The sequence below is a fragment of the Felis catus genome, chromosome F1 (genome assembly GCF_018350175.1).
Source record: "Felis catus isolate Fca126 chromosome F1, F.catus_Fca126_mat1.0, whole genome shotgun sequence".
NCBI classification, from domain to species: Eukaryota; Metazoa; Chordata; class Mammalia; order Carnivora; family Felidae; genus Felis; species Felis catus.
The window spans coordinates 66930798-66952413 of NC_058384.1; the positions used below are offsets into that span (position 1 = coordinate 66930798).

Genomic DNA, 21616 nt, shown 5'->3' on the forward strand with positions numbered 1-21616 from the left:
TTGGCTTGGGCAGCAGGAGAGGGCCGTCCCATCTTCTGAGCTGGAGCATCCGGCAGGAAGTTGCGACCTCCAGCAGAGAGGGCCAGGGTGGAGACAAGAGCTAGAGGGTGGTTGGCCTAGAGGTCACCTGGAGAGAGCCCGGGACGGAGTCCCCAGGTACCTCCCCGCAGAGAGCACATACTTGTGCAGGGCCTGCTGGAGAGGCCAGGCAGTAGGAGGACCCCGTCATCTCAGCTCCAAGAAAGCACCACTTTGGCCAACACAGTGCCTCTGGGGGCCCTTGAGATGGAGGGATGGATGGATGGACGGATGGACGGACAGATGGATGGATGAGGGAAGGAACAGGCTAAGGGCTGTGATGGAGTCAGGCCTCGGAAGCACTTCGGAGGGTGGAGTCCCCAGAGAAGGGAATGATCAGGCAGCACCCCCCCCCCGCCACCCCCCTTCCCAACACGAGGACAAGTGGGAGGTTATTCTGGGGCCTCCACTGAGTAAATATAGCCTCTGAACTGGGTGGGGGTGGGGTGGGGGGCCGGAGGTGGCTTCCTCGGTTTGTTTGGGGCACTTCCTTATAAGGCTGTGCCGGCTGAGGCGCCAGAGGGTGAGGTCAGGGGCTGAGCTCTCCATTCAGCCAGGCTGATGCTGTCCCTGTCGCTGCCACGGGCCCCACTGCCCGCCACCCGCCGGGGTCTCAGAGGAAATCAAAGGCCTGGGCTCTGGGCTCCGGCCCAGGGAGCTCAGACGGGGCCTCTCAAAGGGCCCCGCGGCCTTCCTGCCTGCTGTGCGAGCCCAGTGCAGGGGTGAGGAGGGTGGCCGTCCAGGGTCCCCTGAGAAGGTGGTCCTGGGTTTCCCCTCAGTGCAGCACTTGCTGTGGCTCCCAGAGTCTCACCCGTATTCCTCCCGCTGCAGGCTGCCCCTCTTCCTCAGGCCTCTTACAATCACACAGATTCACTCACTGCTTCCAAAGGCCCTGGCCCTGAAGCCCCCCTCAGTCCCCCTCTCAGCCCCTCTTTGGGGACCAGCTGCTGCCACTTGACCCTGTGGTGTCTCAGCTGCCGTCTGCTCTGCTGTCCTTGGCAGCCAGGGAAGGAGGAATGTGGTTTAATTTCAGCTGGAATGTGCCCTCTGGGCCGCCCGCCGGCGGGGGAGGGGACGGGGACCGGGCCCACCCAAGCCCAAGAAACCCAAGAGGATTCTGGACTGGGGGGACAGGCTCCTGGGTCCCCACCGGGCCCACCCCCACCCTGCAAGGGAGGCTCCGGTCCAGGACGCATCCTACAGCAGGCTGAGTGTTTTTCGAAGCTGGGGCAGGAGATGCTCTTTGTGAACGCGGCGAGTGCTGACACACAGGACCCAGGTGCCACCCCTGAGTCCGCAGGTGTTCGAGGAAAGACAAAGAGGGAGCCTCAGGGGGCTGATGCCCCTGGCTCAGGGACGGAAGAGGGACCGAAGTGAGGGCCTGAGGCCAGGGCCCACGGAGTCTGCGGTGGGAAGCAGGGGGAAACACGGAACTGTTTCCTCTGTCTGCACGGGGGCCCTTTCCCTCCCCTCCCCAACCTAGCACCCCACACCCCGATCAGATCAGACTCGCGTCTTCTCCCACATTCCGGGAGCAGCCTATCAGGGACCCAGGTCCTGGAACCCTCTTGTCCCCTGCAGTCTTCTCTCCCAGTGTCACAAGCTCCCCTCCTCCAGCCCCATTCACCCTGCCCACCCCCATGACTCAGCTGTGGCTCCAGAAATAAACGGAGGCAGATGCCAGGGGGCCACCGTCGAGGAACCACCTCCCAGCAGCTGTGGGCTCAGCTGCTGACAAGCCAGTGCCCCAGGGTCCGGGGAAAGGTGGCCGGAGGGCTTCGGGGGTGGGGGGGGAGGTGCCCCACCCGCTCTGGCCCTCGGTCAGCCTCCCACACCACTCACAAGCCCACCCTTCCCCCTGCTCTCCCTTCTTCTGTCTTATCCTCTACCTGCCCTTCCCCCTTCTCCCCGGCCCCTCCACAACTCCTGAATCCCTTGGTTTCTCCTGGGATCCTTCCTTTTCTAGTCACCCCACATGTCACAGAGAACGTCAGCTCACCTTGATGGGGAAACTGAGGCACGGAGAAATGTCCCCTGCCAAAGCTACTAAGAGTCCCTAGATGCCTCTTGGGGGCCATAAACACGGGTCAAGGGGCTGTGGGATGCTCCCCTTAAATGTCCCAGTCCCAAGGGGTCAGCAGCCCTCCCTCAGCTAACAAGCTATCCAAAGACTAAGGAGAGAAAACATCAGGAAATAAACACAGAGGTCGCAAGATCCACCCACTCAGACCATTAAATAGAGTCCAGAGTCCTTCGGTGGGCGAGTTGCCTCACATTCTTCCTCCTTCTCCCTCTTTCTCGGTTTTCCTCCCTTTCCAGCCCCTTCCTCCTGCTCTGCCCTGAATCTTTTGGTTCTTCCTTTCTGGGAGGAAGCGGGCTGCTTTGCAGCAGGTGGGGCAGGAAGCTACTAGATCTCAGGAAGGAGTAATGAAGGAACCTGGGTCCTCACTTCAGGCAGGGATCTGACCGCAGCCCCCAGGGGGCGCCTCCCACCCCCAGGGGTCTGACAGGCTGAGCATTTTTGGAAGTCTTTGCAGGGGCCGGGACAATGGGGCCCTTTCTCTCCCTGTGCAGGAGACAGGCCTACAGACAGGGCCTCAGGGCTGGGACAAAGGCCCCAGTGAGGTCAGGGCACTGTGTAGGAGTTGGGGGGTGGGGAGGTGGGGACCGGGGGAGGAATGGGGAGGTGGGGTGAGGGTCAGAGCAGTCTGGGGGGTTGCTGGGGACCATGGTCATTGGAGGGCCTCTGGAAGGGCCATCTCAGCGGCCTTCAGGCCCCTCTGCGACCAATGGCCAAGCACCTAAGGCTGGACCTCCCTTCTCTACTCGTATCCATACGCTCTGACCTCATCCCAAGAGAACAGGAGACCCTGAGGCGGAACTCACATTAGACATGCGGGAAAGAGGCCGAGTTGAGCCACACATCCAGAGGTTTGACAGGGTGGGCACATGGTCTGTGCTATGCCCTGGAAGGTGTCCCCTGCTCCGGGCTCTTCCCAGATGAGGTGCCAAAACCCCCTCCCCAGCCATCTCTCTCTCTCTCTCTCTCTCTCTCTCTCTCTCTCTCTCACACACACACACACACACACACACACACACGGGTCAGCACTGGATTCTATTCAGGGTGCTGAGTCATCCCTGGACCGGCTCCCCCTTCTCCAGGAAGCCCAACAAAGCAGGACAAGGCTTCCGTTTCCGGCCGCCTTGCCGAAGCGGCCAGCAGGTGTCCGGGAGGGGGAAAGGATCAGAGTTCCAGCTCTGTGTCAACCTCTGGAACTGCCCTCCCGCACAGGTCGGACGGCGGCCCCCAGCCTGCCGCCGTGGGGGAGATCCAGTGAGGAAGTGTTAGCCGCAGGGCTGGGAAACCCAAGCCCCCTCCGGCTCGCCCCCAGGAACCCTCTGGGAAAGCCAGCTGGCCATCCGTCACCGCGAGGATGTTTCCCAGAGAGCCCCCCTTAGGAGCCCAAGGACAGGCGCCCCCCCTTCAGCCTCCTTTTTCCTCTTCAGGCCCTACCTCCAAAGACCCAGCTTGTCTCCCTCAACTCACAAATCCACCTAACGCCTGACATCCGAACAGCGCACGGACTAGGCAATCACGGGCAATCCAAGTACAGAATAAAAGGGGGGTCTGCTCTGGCCTCAGGATCATTTTCCTCCCTGTGGCTCGCGGAGAAACAGCCCCATTCGCGAGCCTTGGGAGGCTGGGTTGTGTGGGGAGGGCAGGGGGAGGGCAGAGGGAGGGGCAGGTGAGCCCTGCGGGAGGAGAGGGGTCGTGGTGGTCGGTGGGTCTGGGAGGTCGTGCTGGATTCCCAGACACAGCTGGTCTGGGGGTCTCCGTGCACGGTGGGCAGCATGGCGGGGAGAAGCCCCCAGCTCCTCCCAACAAGCACCTGTCCTGCGGGCCTCGCTATCTCTGGGTCTTTCTATGCGGCTCGCAGCCTCTGTGATTTGCCCCCTGTCTCTGACTTTTATCAGGTTTTCCCGACTTGCAGGGAAGGACGAATCGCCCATGTGGGCGAAGGCGGTTAAGAGCCGGCACAAGCAGAAGTGTGAACACCTGGCAGCGTGTGCATGTGCGCGACTGCGCCAGGGCGAGGGCCGGGACCCGCGGCAGGAGTTACCCCGTCCGGAAGGCACACGACCACGAGGCCCAGTAAGGCCCAGTCCTGTACACGCACACTCGCGGCCGCTCATTCTCTCCGGTTCTGAGTGACCTCACCATCTCAACCTCCGATGACTCACAGCCCCCGGGGCCAGCGCGGCACGGCCGGAAGTCACCCTCCGCCCGGCAGCCCGCTACCGGCTTCCCGGCCCGACGGCTCCGAACCAGAGGTCGCGGCGCCCCCTGGCGGTCCCCCGGGACTCTTGCGACTCCCGGCGCCGGGCCCGGCGCACGCACGCGCACACGGCACCCTCAGGCCGACGTGCCTGAGTCCACAGCGCCCTCTGCCGGGCACGGTCTGGGAGACCTACCAGGTCACTCCTTGAGCCCAAGGCCACCGCAGGGCTGGGGACCCCTCCTCTGCTTCTCCCTTCCCTCCTCTCTTCTTCCTCTGCTGGAAGCAAGCCCTCCTGCAGTCTAACCCCCAAACCTGCACTCCCTCGAGTGAAGAACCCCCCCCCCACCGTGGGAGCCTCAGAACTGGGACACCAAGGCAGCCGGGTCTCTGCTTTCTCCATGGCCCTCGGTCTCTCTCCCTCCCCAGACTGAGCTCGTCTAGGGCGGCCGGACCCGCACTCTGAGCACTCCAGCTCCTTCCAGACACGCTCCCACTCCCCCGATCCCCGTGAGCTCCCAGCTATTCTGTGCCAGGCACTGTTCTATCCACTGGCATCTTGGGGACCGCTCTGACCTCCGGAAGTTAATAAACACAGAAGGGCTGTTTATCCTGGGAGGCCCAGCCCCACCCCACTTTCCTTTTTCTCTCTCTCACACAGAAACATCAACCTTGCTTGTGCTGAAATGCAGCTTTATTTCCTGCTGGTTTGGCAGGTACCCCATCCTGCAAGCCCAGTCCCCTGGGAAGCCCGACGGTGGGCAACGTGCCCCCCCCCCCCAGGGGATGGCAAGGAGAGGGCAGCTGAGGCACTTAGGGGCCTTCCCCGAGGCCCTGAGGGGAGAACCTGAGCCAAGGCAGGGGGGAGAGGGTCTAGTCTAGGCTGGAGCCGCCCAGGTGCTTCCCACAAACCCCTTGAGGCACTGCCGCCTGGAGGGCAGCTGCACCCTCCCGAGTGGTCAACCGGTGATGGGGAGAGGGCAGTGCCGGGTAAGGCCTTGCTCCCTAGGGGCCTGGAGAGGGACCGGAAGGAGGGGCCAAAAGGTCCTTCCAGCGTCCCAGTAGCCTCCCCTGATGTCCTGGGGCCTTCGCCAGGTGCAGAGCTCGAGCCTGGGAAAGACACACACACTCACGCTCTCCCCTGGGCCCCTCCTCCTCGTCTCGTCTCAGAGCCTGCGCCCCGGGTGTTACTGCTCCCTGAGCCCCGGTTAAAGCACGGGTCTTGGCTCGGCCACTGTTCTCAGACATCGGCACTGAAAGGGACCCCGGGGCATCCAGCCCAGCTCCTCCTCTTTGCCTCACAGACGGGCAGTGATTACTCCAAGGTCACACGGCCAGTGACCGGCAGAGCTAGGACTAGAGCCCAGAGCTACTGTTGGCTCGTGCCCCCACCTGCATCCCCCTGGCACTCACAGGCCTGCGGGGCACACAGGAGATCTGGGGGGGCTCCCAACGGCCGTTCTCCTGGCAGCGGATCAGTGGCTGGTTGCGCTGGGTCAGCCCCTCGCGGCACCGGTAACGAAGCACGGTGTCGACTTCATAGCGCCGTCGTGGGCGGCCAAACACTTGAGCCAGGGGCAGCTCTGGCGGAGGCCCACAGGACACTGCGGGGGGGACACAGTCAAGATCCGGGAGCCCGGGGCTGCGGGTGACAGCTCCCAGAGTCGGCAGGAGGAGGAGGAGGAGGGGGTGGGCCACAGGGTGATGCCTGGTGGACCACCTCGTTTGTTAGACGTCCCCTTGCCCATGGCCTGGGACACGTTTCTGACTCCTCTGTAGCTTTGCCCCCTCCTTTTAATTTTGAGTTTATTTATGTATTTATTTAGAGAGTGCAGGGGAGGGGCAGAAAGAGAGGGAGAGAGAGAATCCCAAGCAGGTTCCCCCACTGTCAGCTTGGAGCCCCCTGCGGGGCTGGAACTCACCAACCCTGAGATCTTGACCTGAGCGGAAATTAAGAGTCAGTGGCCTGTCCAACGACTGAGCCACCCAGGCGCCCCGGCCCCTCCTTCTATACACCCAGCAGCGACGGATCCCCCTGGCGCCCCCTCCTCCCCCTTGCCCGGCCTCACCCAGACCCATCTTGCAGGTGTAGGACAGGTGGTAGTTGCAGGGCACATCACTCCATTGTCCCTGATCGTGCCACACCATGACCACGCAGTTCTCCCCGGACAGGAAGTAGCTGTCAGGCTGCCCAGGGTTCCAGTTCTCATAGAGCTGGGGGGACGGGGTGGGGGAGGCGGTGAGGGCTCCCGCACCGCAGCGGGGGGAGGGGGGGAGGGATGGACCTAGAGGGCCTGAGCAGGAGAAGGCGGGGGGGGGGGGGTGGGGTGGGGTGGGGGGGTAGCACTAGGAGAGAGGAGACAGGGGGATGGGGGGTAGGGGTCCAGGAGGAGAAAGGACAGGTCGCGGGCTTTGGCGGGGAGGGGTAATGAGAGCCAGACTGGAAGAGAGAGAAGCGCACGGAAGGGAGGCGGGGCCCGTGGAGAAGAGCGGAGAAAGGGCCAGAAAAAGGAGGGGGAGGGATGGGGTCACTGGAGGTGGAGGGCAGAAGTGCTTGGAAGAAGCGACCGAGCCAGCTAGAGGGGCGGCCGGAGCCTCTCACCAGAGGGACGCCATCTGACCACAGGAAGTCGCCTTCGATGGTCCGGTCGTTGAGCCCGATCCACTGGTACTCGCGGTATCGACCTGCGGAGGAAGCGCGGGCGGACGAAGGTGCGCAGTGAGCCCCGCTGCCAGCAGGTGGCGCCGCTCCCCGTTACCGGCGGCCCGCGCGCGCGAGTCCTTCCCGCCAGACCCACCCCGCGCTTCCCTGCTTTCCCATCGGCCCATCTGCCCGCGGACGGGTAGAAGGCAGGGGAGGGCGGAGGGGTTGGGGAGAAGAGAAGTGTCACCAGGGCCAGGAAGGGGAAACTCTGGGGAAAGAGCAGAAGCTTTCATTGAGGTCAGAGTCGGGACCCGCAGAAGGGGGGGGGGGTGCGGTCTGGCCGATACAGGTGTACTCCCCGCGCCAACCCCAGCCCTCTCGGCCTGAAGCCCCCCTACCCACGTGTGGAGGGAGCGAGGACAGAAAAGGGAATGAATGAATGGATGGATGGATGAAGTAAACCAAGTAATGGGTACCTGAGTTAATGAGTAAGGGAGTTAATTAATTAACACACTCACGCATGATTCATGATGAGTTAATGGGTGAGTGCAGAGAGCAGGTGACGAGGGTCCCCTCCAGCCCCGTCCCCAGCCCACTATTGATGAAGTTCTGCTCCTCGGGCGTGCTGATGCTGGCCAGGTGCGCGCCGTACATCCGGCACTGGGTCTCGGCCTCCTCCCAGCTCCTCCGGGTAGAAAAGTGCTTGTAGCAGGCGCCCTGGAAGGCGTCCCAGCCCGGACTGCAGAAGCGGAGGCCTGGGGCGCAGAAGGGTGGGCAACTGAGGCCAGAAGGGCCAGGTCCCCTGGAGGGGACTTGAGGGGGCGGGACTAAGGTGCCAAAGAGACAGGAGGGCATGAGGGGAGAGGGGGAGCCGGGAGGGGCCCTGTGCAGGGGGCCTTGATGGCTTCCTCCTCTGGGCCACAGGGACTGCCAGGGTGAGGGCTGCGGCCCCAGCCTGGGTCCCCCCAGTCCTCCACCCCAGAGAAGGGCCGCGCCCTCCTCTCTTCCCAGGAGAGAACTGGCGGGAACCGAGCACCCTTCCCACAGGGGCCGCTCCAGAAAGGCATTTCTAGTCCACTTGACAGATGAGGAAATTGGTAGGGCTCAGAGAGGTTGTGTGATCTGCCTAAAATGGAGATTCAGGACAAGGCCCGTGCCCTTCCTCCCGGCTCCAGAGCGAGCACATTGTGGCAGGGGCCAGGCTCCCGATCCGCCCCCACCCCTGCCGCTCACCACACTCACCAACATCACACAGGTCCCCCCCATAGCCAGGCAAACACAGGCAGCGGACCCCCTCCTCCTCCTCCAAGCATGTCCCACCATTGTGGCAGGGGCTGGGGACACAGTCACCTGAGAGGGGAGAGAAGTGAGGTGGGCGGAGCAGGGGAGCACAACCCTGCAGCCTGAGCCCCCCAGGAGAGGGTTCGGCGTGTCCACGGCCCCAACCCCCTTGTCCTGAGAGCTATCACAGCATCTTGAGGTCAGCCCGGCCCTCAGTTCCAGTTTCTCTCCCACCCTGACCCCCCTCGCCACCTGCCACTTCGGGGTCGACTCAGCCCCGTGCTGGCCATTGCGGTGCCCCCTGGCGTGGGCCCAGTCTAACAGCGGCTGGGCGAAAGTGGCCAGAAAGGCCCTCAGGACCCAACCCCACTGAAGGGAAAGATGCTGGGCTGTCAGTGGTGAGACCCGGACTCTTATCTGGCTCCTGGCTCTGCCGAGTGACATTGGACAGGTCACTCTACCTCTCTGGGCCTGGAGCTTGGTTCCCCACCGCCTTGTCTTTGTGCCGGGTCCCTGCACAGTTTTGTGTGGTTTCGGTGGGGGCTGGATGAAGCGGGAGGAGAGGAGAATCGCCACAGCAACAGTGAGGGGTGGCCTGCCCTTGACTGCTTCTGGGACCCGATATTGGGGTGGGGGTGGGGGGCTAGCTCTCCCTCTTACTCTCTGGGTAGAGTCCACAATCCCAGAAGCTGAGAGTGAAGAACCCATCCCCTCCCAGGCCCCCTCTGCAGGCCAGTCAGCCTACCCCCCTCCCCAATCCATCTCTCTCCCTTCTGGCACTCTCTCCTCCAGGCAGTCCTCTTAGACTGACACGCTGCCCTGAAGGCCTGCAATCTGTTGTCTGGCTGGGTCTCCTGCCTTCTCCTCAGGACTCTCTCCCTCTGGGTCCTGGGGTGGGAGGCGGCTGCCCTAGACCAGGTGTGGGTGCTGGACGGGGCAGATTCCACTCCTTCTGGTCCAGGAAGAGGAAGATGGCCCCAGAGACTGACAGTGCAGGGCTGGGCTCTCAGCTTGGGAGGTAAAACCACCCCTGGGCGGGACTCTTCAGACCACGCCATACCCCCAGCAGCCAAGGGCGAGGCCCACTGTGCTTCCCTCCGCCTGGTGGGGGTGAGAGCAGAGGTAGGGGGAGGAGACGCTGGAGTCGATTCCAAGAATTTTGCTGGGATGACCTCGCTGTTTGGGGTGAAATGAATCAGCTGTTCCAGCACCACCACCCTGTCACCTCTCCTCCTGCCAACCGTTTCTTCCAGGCTGGTAGCACCAGCTCCCTGGGCAAAGGGGGAGGGGAGGTGTTTTATTTAGCACCAGGCCCCGCGGAGGGCAGGAGTCCTGCAGCCCCTTCTGTTCCTCACCTCTTGCCTGCACCTCTGCGTTCAGCCAGCCCGCCCTGGGGAACAGAGACTTCTACACTCGGTCCCTGGTTGTCCACCCCAGGCCAGAGGTCCCTCCCTTGAACCAGGACCGACAGAGTGGGGGCAAAGGAACTCCTCTTGAAGGAACTTTCTACTCTTCCTTCCTTCCCCTTCTTGGGGCCAACTGCTACACACAACCACAGAGTTCTTCACTCCTGCTGTAACAACAGGGCCAGAGGACATCCCTCACCCACCAGGTGGGGTAACTAAGGTCCTGCAGAGACTTCCACTGATGCTTCTCTTCCCACCAGACCCCCTCCTAACCCACACGGCACTGAACTCCAAGGCCAGCTGGGCAGGGAGCCAATAGTTGAAATGGGGGAGCCTGGGTGTGATGCAGGGGCCCCTAGCCAGCCCTGGACCATGCAGGAAGGGCTGTAGGTCCTGGGACTGGGCGGATCCCAGGCGTCTCCAGGGATCCCCACTGGGAAGCTCAGCCTTCCCTGAATGGGTAGGGCGGCTCTCGGACCCCAGAATCTAACTCCCCACTCCTCCCCCCACCTCTACATTCCTTCTTCCTCGCCTCCTGATTTGTGTCTTCGTCAGCATTAGGGACTTGGAGATCCTTTGGTTCAGGGAGGGTGAGACCATTCTTCCTAAGGGTAAGGTGGGCTTTAGTGCAGGGGTTAGTGAAGAAGGGGGAGGCTGTGGGCAGGGGATGCTTGTTAGATGCCATCTCCCTGCTGAGTTGTGCTGACGGGGGGGCTGGGGTGCCTGGATGCCAGTTTGGGCCTCCGTGCTGAGATGGACTTTCTCTATCACGAGTCTGTATGTGTGGCTCTAGATGGCCATCGAGATGGATCAGAAATGAATACAAGCACGTGTGTGTGTGTGTGTGTGCGCGCGTGCGCACATGTGCACACGCACGCACACACCCCCACACCCCCACATTCAGGCTGGTGGGGGTTTCTCCCCATCAGGAGTGAGGGACAACCCCTCGCAGTCCCATAGACCGATGGACAGCGACTTCAGCTTTGGACTCTCAGCAGCCGGGAAGAAAGGCAGAGGAGAGCTAAGGGGAGGATGAGGGAACAGGGAGCGATGTTAGACAGGAGGGCAGGAAAGGGCGCTGGCTGAGGATGAAAAGGAGGAGGCAGAGAGGCATGGGGAGCAAGGGACACAGGCGAGCGAGGGAGAGACATAGCACAAAGGGAAGCATCAGAGAGCTGCCTCCAACACAAATTCAGGGAATGAAAAGGGCAGACAGCTGGGGTGCAGACAGAGGGTGCCAGAGTTTTGGTTATAAAGTGGTTTAATAGAGATTTATTTCCAAGGCTTGTTTTCCATGAAACAGTCGAAAAATACTTCACAGAAGTAGTCGCTTAAGGCTCTGTGGGGGTAAGGGCTCTCCTAGACCCCAGCAGCTGACCCCAGGCCTCCCTGACATCAGTGGGGTGTCTGAAGGGGAGGGAAGGGGGCAGTAGGGGAGGGGCCTGAGCCCCAAAGAGTAGAATAGGGACCCAGGAACCCCTATCACAAGAGGAAGGAGGGTGCTCTGTGGGGCCAGTAAGTCACCAGTGGAAAGCCAAGGGCAGGAAGGAGTCCCAGGTGGTCAGTGGTGGGGCTGGAGTCACGGGGTAGGGCCATGGCACTGGGGGTCGTGAGGTGAGAAATCAGAGAGCTGGTGTCCAAGGTTGGAAACCCACAGGCAGAGGTGTACAGGAGAATGAAGACGAAGGACAGGAGAGGCCGGGGCAATGGCGGTTAAAGGATCATGGGTCATGTGACCCAGAGCTTCAGGGGGAGAAAGGGGAGGAGGAGGAAGAGGGAGGTTGAGCCTTGGGCGAAGTTACCTGATGAGGGGGCCACGGCCACTCCACCTTGGCTGGCGCTGTCAGTGGGCAGCACTGGCTGAACCCGCACTGAGGTCCCTGCTGGGACAGTTCTTCCAGAATTCTCTTCAGAGGGGGCCTCCAGTTCCCTGGTACCCTCAGGGGCCCGTGTGGCTGGAAACAGGGCAGGGGTATCCTCAGAGCTCCCTGTCTCCTCACTCTCTCCTCGAGGGACCCCAGACAGCTCAGGACCCCCGGCCTCCTCCCCCACCTCTCTCTCCCCAACCGGAGTGGGAGGTGGTGGGGAGGCCAGTTTCCCATTCCTGGGAGTGGGCAGAGTCTCAGTGGGTGGTCCAAGGACCCTTGGAGGCCTGGGAGCCTCTGGCTCTCCATCGGGAGGTGGTGAGGCACCAGGCTGTAGGACTGGCCTCGCTGGTGGTGGGGAGGCACGCAAGAGTGACTCCTCTGGGGTTGGCTCAGTGGGGAGAGAGGCCTCTGGGTCTGGGCTGCTGAGCTTGCTGGGCCAGGCCCACAGGGCCTCCTCCTCTGCCTCCTCCTCTTCCTCCTCTTCATCTTCTTCCTCCAAAGCCTTGCCTTCCTCTTCTGAGGACCCCAGGGGAGGGACGATGGATTGGCTTTCGAATTCTAGACAAAGCATAGGTGGTTCAGCACCAGGGACAGCACCGGCCGAAGGGAAGACGGAAACGGAGGGGAAGAAAGGCGGGGCTGGGGAGGGGGAATGGGAAGGGAGGCCCGCAGCGGGTGGGGGGGGCGGGGAGGCCAGGAGGAGGCTGCCTCTGCTGCCACCAGAAGACCTTCAACTTGAGCTGAACTGTCATTAGCCCGGCACAAAAACATCGTCACCGTGTCTCCCTCTCCTTGTCTTAAAATTCTCTAGTCTATTTTGGGTAGGCAAGGAGGAGGAGGGAACAAAGGAGGGAACACCCTGCTTCCCAGACCCAGAGAGTTTGGAGTAGAATGTGCCGGAAAGGCAAGGGGTGGGAGCGTACTGGAGAGATGCCCTGCATCACCGAGATGCTGGGAAGGGTCAGGGCCGTCAGGGGGCCGTAAGCCCAGGACAGGCGGCTTCACCCCTGCTTCTCTTACTAAGGGACTCCAGTTACCGAGGAGGGTCCTAGGGGCCTCCGCCGGGTCTTCTGGAGGGGACCTTGCACCTCCCCCATCCTCCACAATGGGGACGGAGTAGATGGCTCCCCGGGACTCGCTCTCCACAGCTTCCCGCGGCAGCTGGAGCTCCTCTAGGGTCTCTGTCACTGTGACAATGGCCTCCAGCCCGTCAGAGGCTGGGTCAGAGGCCTCAGGCGTGGTGGAGGGCTGGCCAGAGTCTGTGAAGAGGAAAGTGTCAGTGGGAGGTTAAACAGGTGGCTTTGCACCCAGTCACAGCCTGAACTCGAGGGCTCTGGGTTAGACTCAGAGACCACAAAATTCTCCCAGTTCTCACTCATCTTTCCTGTGGAGGACCCATGAAGACCCAGGAAGCACTGCAGGACTTTATCACTGGTTCCTCAGGCATTAATCAAGTGCCCACTCTGTGTCATGCCAAGCATTCTTCTGGGCACTGAGGATACAGTAGAGAAAAAAGCACCAAGCCTCCTGCCCTAAGGGAGTTTATAACTTAGCTACATAATAAACAAACACACATATAACGTTACCATATAAAGAACACTTGGGTAGAATAAGGAAATAGAACGGTGGGAAGTACTACTTTAGATACAGTGGTCAGGAAAGTCTCAGGGGAGAGATTCCCTTGAGAAAGGACACGGAGGCAGAAGGAAGGACAGGTGGCCTCAGGACCTTGGGACACCTTGGGAGCAAGGTGTGAGGGCTCCCAGGGCTCCTGAGACTTTTGAAATGGAAGGGGCCAGGGGGCATCGCCCAGGAGAGCTGATGGCTGGAGTGCAGGAAGGACATTCAACAGTCATCACCCGAGGGTCTCAGCATCGGGGCAAGAGGGCAAAGGAAGTGGTCGCCCCATCCTTCCAAAAGCTGCTCCCTTCCAACAACAGGAGCTTTCGAATGGATTACCTCGTCTTTGGAGAAGAGAGCCAAGATCAGAAAACCAATGAAGCGGCCGCGGAACTGGGCTAAGAAAAGCCCCGAGGGCTGTCTGTGCTTAGCCAGACGTGCAAGCACAGCACGTCCTGCCCCTCCCCTCCCCTCCCCGTGTCACCTGCTCCAGTGAGCCTCGCTCATGCCAGACAAGCAAACCTGTGTCCTTGCCTGCCTCTGTCCTCCACCTGTTCCCAACCTCTCCATCCAGCCCCTCTTTCTGTGGCTTCCTGGAACAGTGCTTGGCGCGTGATCAGTGTATAGACATGTTCATAATTACTATAATCATCATCATCCGCCTTTCGGTTGGCCTTTCCACAGGGACCTGCCTTCCTCTAGACTCCACTTCCCCACCGCTCCCTAGCCCCAGGCTGAAGATACTTGGAGATCTGTCCAATAGAAGTAATGCTTTTCTCTTAGTCTCTCTTCGTGCTGGGAGCAAGGCGTGTTGTCTTCCCTCAGACTGGGGGCTCCCAGGGCAGAAACAGGCCTTCTCCCTTCAGAGTAGGAGCTCTCTGAAGGGAGAGGCTGTGTATTCTCCCTTCATTCTTGCCTCCGGCCCTTGTCGCAGTCCTGCGGGCTCACACTTCAGGCCAGGACCCACGCACCCCATGGCACTGCCTCCCTGATTGTCAGTCACTGGGGGTGCCTCTGGGGGTCCCAGGCACTGCCTTCCCTTCAGCCCCCAATATAAGATGTGATCAGGAAGCCATCTCTGCCCCCAACTGTCCTTGAGGACCTGCTTCCTGTGGGGGGGAATTGTGTCTGTCCATCAATACTCAGTGGTTAAAGATCTGACACCCTCAAGCTGAAGGTTCTGGAATCCACCCCCCCCCCGCCCCGCAAGGGCTCTTGAGGGCATCAGGTTAACTGGAACAGACCATTCGTTGGGTTCAGAGAATGTCCATCATCTCTCTCCACTCATGTGCTGACCAGAAATGGAAACCTATCCAGCTGCGCGGTAGGGAAGAGGCAGCTTTGACCCTGGAGAGACAGGCGCTCCCCGGGGCCACACAACCCAAGCCAGAGGGCACAACCAGAATGAGGACCCTCGGTGCCCAGCCTCCTCCAGGCGAGCGGCAAAGACCTGAGCAAACCCGGACAGAGCTGGGTGGGACCAGGGGGCTCAAGGCTGTCTGACCCACAGAGAGAGGGTGGGCGCGGCGTCTGCAGGGGGGCTGGCTCACCTCGGAAGCAGTAGACGTTGAAGCGGCTGTACTTGTTGGGGAAGCCGGTCTGGTTGGGGAAGAGGAAGAGAGTCTTGACGCCAGGCAGGCCCCCACCGCAGCGCTGGCTGGGCGTGACGATGGGGTAGCGCACGCTGCCATCGGCCAGCCAGCCGGGGCTGCAGCGGTCCAGGCCGCCATCCCAGGCTGCATACAGCTGGCCCGTGGTAGCAATCTCTGCACCCCGCTCGCGGCAGTATGCCCGTGCCTCCTCCAGCGTCAGCTTGTCTGGAGGGGCGCCCAGGAACAGCTCTCCTGGTAGGGAAGAGGGGGCCGGGTCACCAGGAAGTTGGGAGCCCCTTTGACCCTGGGCTCCTGCAGAGACCCTAGGCGGGCTTCTCTGGGCCTCAGTCTCCTCATCTGTGACATGGAGTCAAACGTCCTATTTCAAGGTCAAAGTTCGGGTAGAGCCTCAGCAGAGATGTTATTACTCAGAGGAGCCCGGCTCGACGTCCTCATTCCGCAAAGAAGGTAAGCGAGGCCCAGAGGTGCTAAGAGGCAGAGACATACACAGAGGGTGGCTGCAGAGTCAAACTCAAACTCAGTCTCGTCCCACCTGGCGGAGGCCTCGGCCATGGACTTGCGTCCATGACTGTGTTTGGCGGGAGGGACACCGGTTGTTTCTTTGGAAACAACCCCCCTGGATGCCCGAGTGAACACACGAGGGACGACGGGTCCAGCACAGGCCCCTGAAGGACCTACAGGCAGCACCGGAGAACGGGCTCAGGCCTGGGAACGCCTCACCCCCAATCACCATTTAGGTCTTCAGCATAGCAGTAGACATCATAGAGGTCATCCGGGTCCACCACGCCATAGTTCCGGACCCCAGGGAAGCCATCCATGTCTCCATAACAGGCCTCCCGTGGGGTCTGGATGGGATACCTGGGAGCGAGTACAGACGCCTTCACCAGGGAGCCATCCAGGGATGCCCCCCCCCCCCCCCGCCGAACCACACTGCCCTCAAGGTAGCCAGCTGTCTTCCCAGTTCTGCAGGGACACCCCCCAGGGCGGGGTCCTCACCTCCCTCCTTCCCAGGAGGCAGGGAGCGCCGTGTGGCTGGCCCGAGGCAGTGGGCAGCCCCCCCGCAGAGGCCGGGCCACCCGCCACCCCAGACACAACTAGAAACCCCCGGTCCGCAGCCCCAGCGCACCTCACGGTCTGGTCGGACAGCCAGCCAGCATCGCACTGCTCATAGCCCCCGAGGTAGGCGGCGTAGAGCTGCTCCGGGGTGGCGATGCGGGCTCCGATGCGGGCACAGGCCTCCTGGGCCCGGGCGAAGGAGAAAGCGTAGCGGGCAGAGCCCTCCCGGTAGAGAAAGACGACCCCTGAGGGGCAGACAGGAGCCGTGAGCCGTGGTCACCCCACACTGGCCTCCCCTCGCCCTCCTTGCCACTCCCCTGGACACAAGGGGAGTGTGTGCTCACTCTACGGCTCGAGGGGCTTAAGTTGGACTGGGCAGGATTTCCTCCGCCTGAAGACAGAAAGGAGGTGACAGAGGCCTGTGTCTACGCACTCCTTTTGCAGCTCAGTCTGTGCCTTCCACGTGTGTTTGCTTCCCCCTCAGACTGTGGGCTCCCGGGTGGGGGGGGGGCGGGGAGTTCGGTCCTGCCCTCCCCTCCCCCCCCTCCGTCCTGCCCCTCACCTTTGACCTTGACCTCCACGGCGTCGCTGCTGTCGTCTATGCCGTGCTGGACCTCGCAGCGGTAGATGCCAGAGTCGTTGGGCCGCAGCTCGCTCAGCGCCAGGGAGACGTCGGTGAGGGACGCCGGGTAGGCGGGCAGCGCCACGCGGAACCGGTAGGCCTCGCTCACCTTGACGCGCAGCCCCCGCGCCACCAGCACCTCGGCCTCCCGGCCCCCGGACAGGAAGGTCCACTTGACCCGCGGGGAGCCCAGCACGGCCCGGCGGCCCGGCGGCGGCCGCAGGTAGTGAACGTGGCACGGGATGGTGAGGGCGCCGCCCAGCACGCCCTGCAGCGGCGCGTCGCCCGAGATGCGCACGCGGAAGGCCCGGTCCTCTGCGGGTGGGCGGGCGGGGCCGGCTGGGACTCAGCGCCTGGGTCCGAAGGGTCCCCCCGCCCAGGTTTCCATGCGCCCCCCACCCACCCCCAGAGTCCTGCATCGCCACCCCGCACCCTCTCCAGATCTGTCCCCAAAGTCTCCGGGTCGGCTCCGCCCCCAGAGTGGCCAGCGCCACCCCTCGATTCCCAGGCTGCACCCCAGGCTTTCTAACCTCACCCCCTGGGTCCTCCAGTCCTCAGAGTTTCCCTCAGAGTCACCTGCAGGATTTCTCCCCCTGTCCTGCCTCCCAGCTCTATTCATCCCTCCCACACCCTAGAGATGGGCAGCCTGGCACTCCTGCCCCTCCCCAGCCCTACCCCCAAGATCCCCCTCCCCTCCCCAGAGCCCACAGCTCATCCCTTCCTTACCTCCAAGTGTCCCAGGCCAGACCTTTCCCTACAGTGCCCCCCCCCCAATCCTATCTCCTCCCTGGGTCCCCCAAGGCTGGAACGGTTTGGTGGGACGAAAAGCGAGGCCATTCCCTTCCATAGGGGAGATGGAGGAGACAGAGACAGTGACCCTGAGTGGGGTCGCTTACCTGAGCTGTCCCCTTCCAGGACATCAGCTGAGGCCGTGGGGCCCGGGGCCAGGGCCAGGGCTATCAGCAGGGGCAGGAACAGTGGGGCCATGCTCAGGCTGCTGGAGGGACTTGAGGAGGAGAGATGGGGTTAGACTTCAAGAAGGACTTCCCCCGGCACCCGAGCATGCATATCCTGGCCCAAGAAGCCTAGCGTCCCCACCTCACTGTTAACACCCTCGCTTCTGATCCTGTCTCCCCACCAGGGATTCCTCCTCGGAACCAAGACCTGGGCGCTAGTCAACTTGCTGCAAGTTCCTTAAGCTCTCAGGGCCTTTGTTTTCTTCCTTGTAAAAGAACAGCATCATAACCACCTCGCAGGGTGTAAGGAGGCTACGTGCTTTCCTCCCTAGGACCCCTGTACAGATGCACAGCGGCAGGCATACAGCAGGAGCTCACTAAATGCTCCCAGCAGGAGTGGTGGGTGCTGTTATACTTAACAATTCCCTCTGCTTTTCCCAGTGCCAGACTCCTTCCTCAAACCCAGAGCCTCCTCCTGCCCCAGCACCCCTCCAACATTCCCTTCCTGTCCCTTCCTCCCTGAGTACCACACCCCCCTGGCCTCTTCCAGGAGGGCCTCCTAGACTGACCCTGGGCATTGCACAACTTCTCTCTAGCCCAACCCCTCCTTGACCTCTCCCTACCCCACCGTTACTTATAAGGAAACTCTTCTCTTTACTCCTAGCCCCCTCCACCCCCTCCTTGGCTGCCTTCTCCCTTCTTCTTCCCAGCCTTCCTTTCTGCCTGGCACGGGCTTTCCCACCGGATCCCCTGGCTCAGAAACCAGCTGGGACAAAGCCCCTGTCTCTGCCAGTCTGGCTTCCATCCAGCCTCTCCCTCCCCCCCCCCCCCCCCGCCCAGTCCCAGGCTGGGGGGTGGGCTAAGGGAGGGTGAGAATAAATGGGAGGGGCCATCTCCCTCTTGCTCTCTTGGCTATCAGACACTGTGAGAACCCGGAATATTCCTCTGAAGATCTCAAAGCACTTACACTCTCATAATGGAGGGATGGGGAGGGGGGGGGTGACATTGAGAAATGGAACCCAGAGAGGCAGAGAGGGACAGGGCTGACCCAGAGTCCCCAGCCAGGCCAAGTCAGGTACCAGCCCAATGAGCCTCCAGGAGTGAAGGCTGCAGGGCTAGTGTCCAACGTCACCCTTAAGGGCCGGGCTACACTTAGGAGAGCTTGAAGACCCCGCCATGGGGTAGGTCGACCTGCAGCAGGAGGGATGCAGGTTAGACTCCGGGCAAGACTTCCTACCGATCAGGCTCATTCCCACTCCAGGCCCGTTGTTCAGCCTTCATCTTCTGTGCCCTCTCAGGCTCTGCCCTCATGCATGTCTCCCCCTTCCTGAGCCTGAGCTGCTGGGAAATGTCTCCCCCAGATCCCCCCAGGGAATCTCAAAGCCCCCCCCCCCGCCACCGTAACCTCCATTTCTGCCACTACGGTGGGCTTCATTTCCTCACAGTCAGACTTGGGGAAGGAGTGACAGGAGCCAGATGTCCAGGGTCTCTCTCGATGGGGCCAGATCAGAGGACGCGGAGACCAGCTCTGGGCGCGGGAGCACTTGGGAGGACTGCTTTCTGGGGATGAGGGCGGACCGTTTGGCGTGAGCAGCCAGTGCCTGCCGGGTGCTGGGCAGACGGTTCGCCATCCATCTGAGTGGGCCAGGCCCCGGGCCAGGCCCCTTTCTGGCGCCTTCCCTCCCCTCTCTCTGGGCTGGAGCCGGAACTGCTCACAGACCGGGTCCCAGCTCTCTGACAGGTGGCCCAGAAACCCATATATCTGGAGCCACTCTGGGACCGGCATCCTGGACCCCCCTCTCACCTCTGTTTTGAAGGTGAGGGGACAGAGGGAGAAGGTCTGAGACCGATAAAGACCTGGCCACCCCGGACTATGGAGGTGAGCCCACCCCCACCTCCGGGAACGGGGGTCACTGACCAGAGAGGCCTGGATTCTCTGGTTGTCACAATTGGCGACCTCTGCACTGTCCCCACCCCACTGCCAATCCCCCCCAAGCTTGGGCTTCAGCCCCATCCTGTGCAGCTAGGAGTCCTGAGAAAACTTGGCTATCCCCTCTTCGGGCGCCAGCCTCGGTGCGGGCATTGGCCTCTGCACCCCCTCTGCTGTCCTCTGTTTCTGTCCCCGAGAGCTCAGCCGTCTTCCTGTCCCGTCCCCTCGTGCCACACCATCCCTCTCTCCAGCTCCGGCTCTGGGATTTCGGCCCTTGCCTTGAGTTTCCCAAGACCAGCCTGTGTGTGTGTGTGTGTGTGTGTGTGTGTGTGTGTGTGCGCGCGCCCACGGGTACACACGCCCGACACCCACCACCTCCGTGCTGAGTGGTGAGGGGGTGCTGACCCCCCTGCCCCCCGCTGACAGTCCAAGGTCGGCCCCATAGGAACTAGGTTCCAGTTCTCAGCGGGGTCAGCAGGAGGGAAGCTCCGAACTGTCCCCTTAGCCACGGTGTGAGCAGCAACCCGAGTGCACAACGGCGGCCGGGCGTTCGCAGGCCCCGCGGGACCGGCTAGAGAAGTCACATAAGCAGCGGGTGACAGACACTGTTAGGAACATCACTGCCCGCCACCGCAGCTGCTCCTAGTTCAGAATCTGAAAGGTGGACGGTGCTAAGTCAGCCACGAAAACACAGGCGCTGGTAATGCTCCGGGGGGGTGTGGGGGGCAGTGGGGGGGGGGGGTCCGTGGGTAACAGTGTCCCTTGACCTCACTGCCGTTATCTGGAATAGAAGCCACGCAGATACTAACAGCAGTAACAAAACTGATGGCAAATCTCTTGGTCCCACTGGAAGCACGTGGGCAGAGCTATTCCAAGCGGAGAGGGATGTGAAAGGATGGGGGGGGGGTCCCCAGCCCAAGGCGGTGCTAGAAAGGAAAGCAGGAGTGGTAAACAGAACTCCGTCCACCTGAGCCAGGCCTCTTAAAAAGGCTTCCGGTGCACAGCCTTAACTTTGAGAAAAATGCTGTTACACCGATGAGGAACCCCAGGTTCAGGGAGGTCAACTAACTTGTCCAAGGTCACACAGCAAGTAAGTGGCAGAGTTGGGACTCCAGCTCCAGCGGCCGCCCGGACCCCCAGCTACGGCTCTGGGGAGGGGGGCCCCCAGAAGGAGGGCCGCTTCCCGGCTCCTCCCGCCGCCCGCCCGCCCCGGACAAGGTCGGAAATCTGGGCGGGGGCGCTGGCAGCGGGGCGCGCAGTAGGGAGGCGGCGGGGACCCGGGGAGGGGGGGCGTTCCCATCAGACTCGGGGGGCCCCGGGCCGCAGGGCTGGGGCTGGCAGCGGGCGCTCGGGGGCTGGCCCGCGGCGGACCTCGGTGGGGGGTGGGGGCGGGGGGCGGCGGGGTCAGCGGGCCGGGGGCGCCGGAGCCTCGGGAGGCAAGGGCGGCGGGGCTGGGGGCGCGGACCCGCCGCCTCCCCTCCAGGGTCCGGGCGGCCCGGCTGCGCTCGCGCTCACCTACCGGCAGGCGGCCGAGGGCCGGGGCTAGGGTGCGGCACCGCCAAGTTTGCCGCCTCCTCCGGGCTCTCCTCCGGGCTCTCCTCCGGGTCCACGCTCGGTCCTGCGGCTGCAGCCGACTGCGGCGGGGACTGCGCGGGCGCGAGGAGAGGCCGGGCCCGCAGGGCGCTCGGGAGAGGGCGCCGGGCCGCCGGGCGCCGCACAAAACCCCCTTTCTTCCCCCCGCCCCCGTCCCGCCCCTCCCCTCCCCTTCCCTCCCCTCCCCGGGGCCGCCCCCGCCCCCTGGCCGGGGACGCGGGGGGCTCGGGCAGGTCACGCGACCCGCTGCTTCCTCTGCGTCCGTTCCCGGCGGCGGCAGCGAGAGCAAGGACGTGCGAAGTAGGACATGGTTCTGGGGAGGAGAGGCCGGGGACTTGGAGTGGGGGGGGGGATGGGGGGGAGGGCAGAGGGGCGGGGAGGGAGGGCTCGCGGAGCCGGAGCAGGATGTTGCAGCGGGAGGGATGGGCGTTAGACTGCCGGCGGGACTTCCCGCGGGCAAGGGGCGAGGAGGAGGGACTCAGACCTGCACCGTAAGGGAAAGGATGACGGGAGCGTAAAAGGGGGAGGGGCGCTCATTCGGAGGCAGGAAGAGGTGCAAACGACCACGACCAAGGCCACCTCCCTGTCGGAAGCTCTGATTGGGTCCCGTCTACGGGGTGCTCCCACCGCCTGCGCGGAGGAGGGGCTGACTTTGCAGCTGGAGGGACGGAG

The 21616-nt window shown here is 62.6% G+C and overlaps 1 protein-coding gene and 1 long non-coding RNA gene across 10 annotated transcripts; one reads left to right on the forward strand and one right to left on the reverse strand.

Annotated features, from left to right (window-relative positions):
• Positions 1-3169: 3169 nt before the first annotated feature.
• On the forward strand, positions 3170-5339 carry LOC123382728. Its single transcript, XR_006591585.1, has 2 exons — positions 3170-3686; positions 4054-5339. It is a non-coding gene; the product is annotated as an uncharacterized LOC123382728 (long non-coding RNA).
• Positions 5032-21059, reverse strand: BCAN (brevican). 9 transcript variants are annotated; one of them, XM_023247532.2, is made up of 16 exons: positions 20871-21059; positions 18865-18977; positions 18389-18612; positions 17362-17471; positions 16406-16780; positions 15914-16088; positions 15518-15645; positions 14725-15018; positions 12592-12813; positions 11489-12112; positions 8242-8349; positions 7596-7754; positions 6958-7040; positions 6425-6569; positions 5769-5959; positions 5032-5465 (listed from the first exon to the last, which is right to left on the reverse strand). In XM_023247532.2, the coding sequence occupies exons 3-16, from the start codon at positions 18394-18396 to the stop codon at positions 5361-5363; spliced, it is 2727 nt and encodes a 908-aa protein (XP_023103300.2). In that variant the 5' UTR covers positions 18397-18612; positions 18865-18977; positions 20871-21059; the 3' UTR covers positions 5032-5360. The 9 variants fall into 9 exon arrangements, with proteins under 9 accessions (XP_023103300.2, XP_023103298.2, XP_023103299.2 ...); XM_023247530.2 differs by having other exon boundaries at positions 18865-18981; XM_023247531.2 differs by having other exon boundaries at positions 18865-19032.
• Between the last annotated feature and the right edge of the window lie 557 nt (positions 21060-21616).

Bases quoted from the DNA above. Each gene is read 5' to 3' on its own strand.
- BCAN (XM_023247532.2), bottom strand. The intron at 12,814-14,724 runs GTGAGCCAGCCC...TCCTCTTCACAG, and splicing joins CAACGTCTACTGCTTCCGAG to ACTCTGGCCAGCCCTCCACC. The intron at 5,960-6,424 runs GTGAGGCCGGGC...TCCCCCCCGCAG, and splicing joins CACCTGCAAGATGGGTCTGG to TGTCCTGTGGGCCTCCGCCA.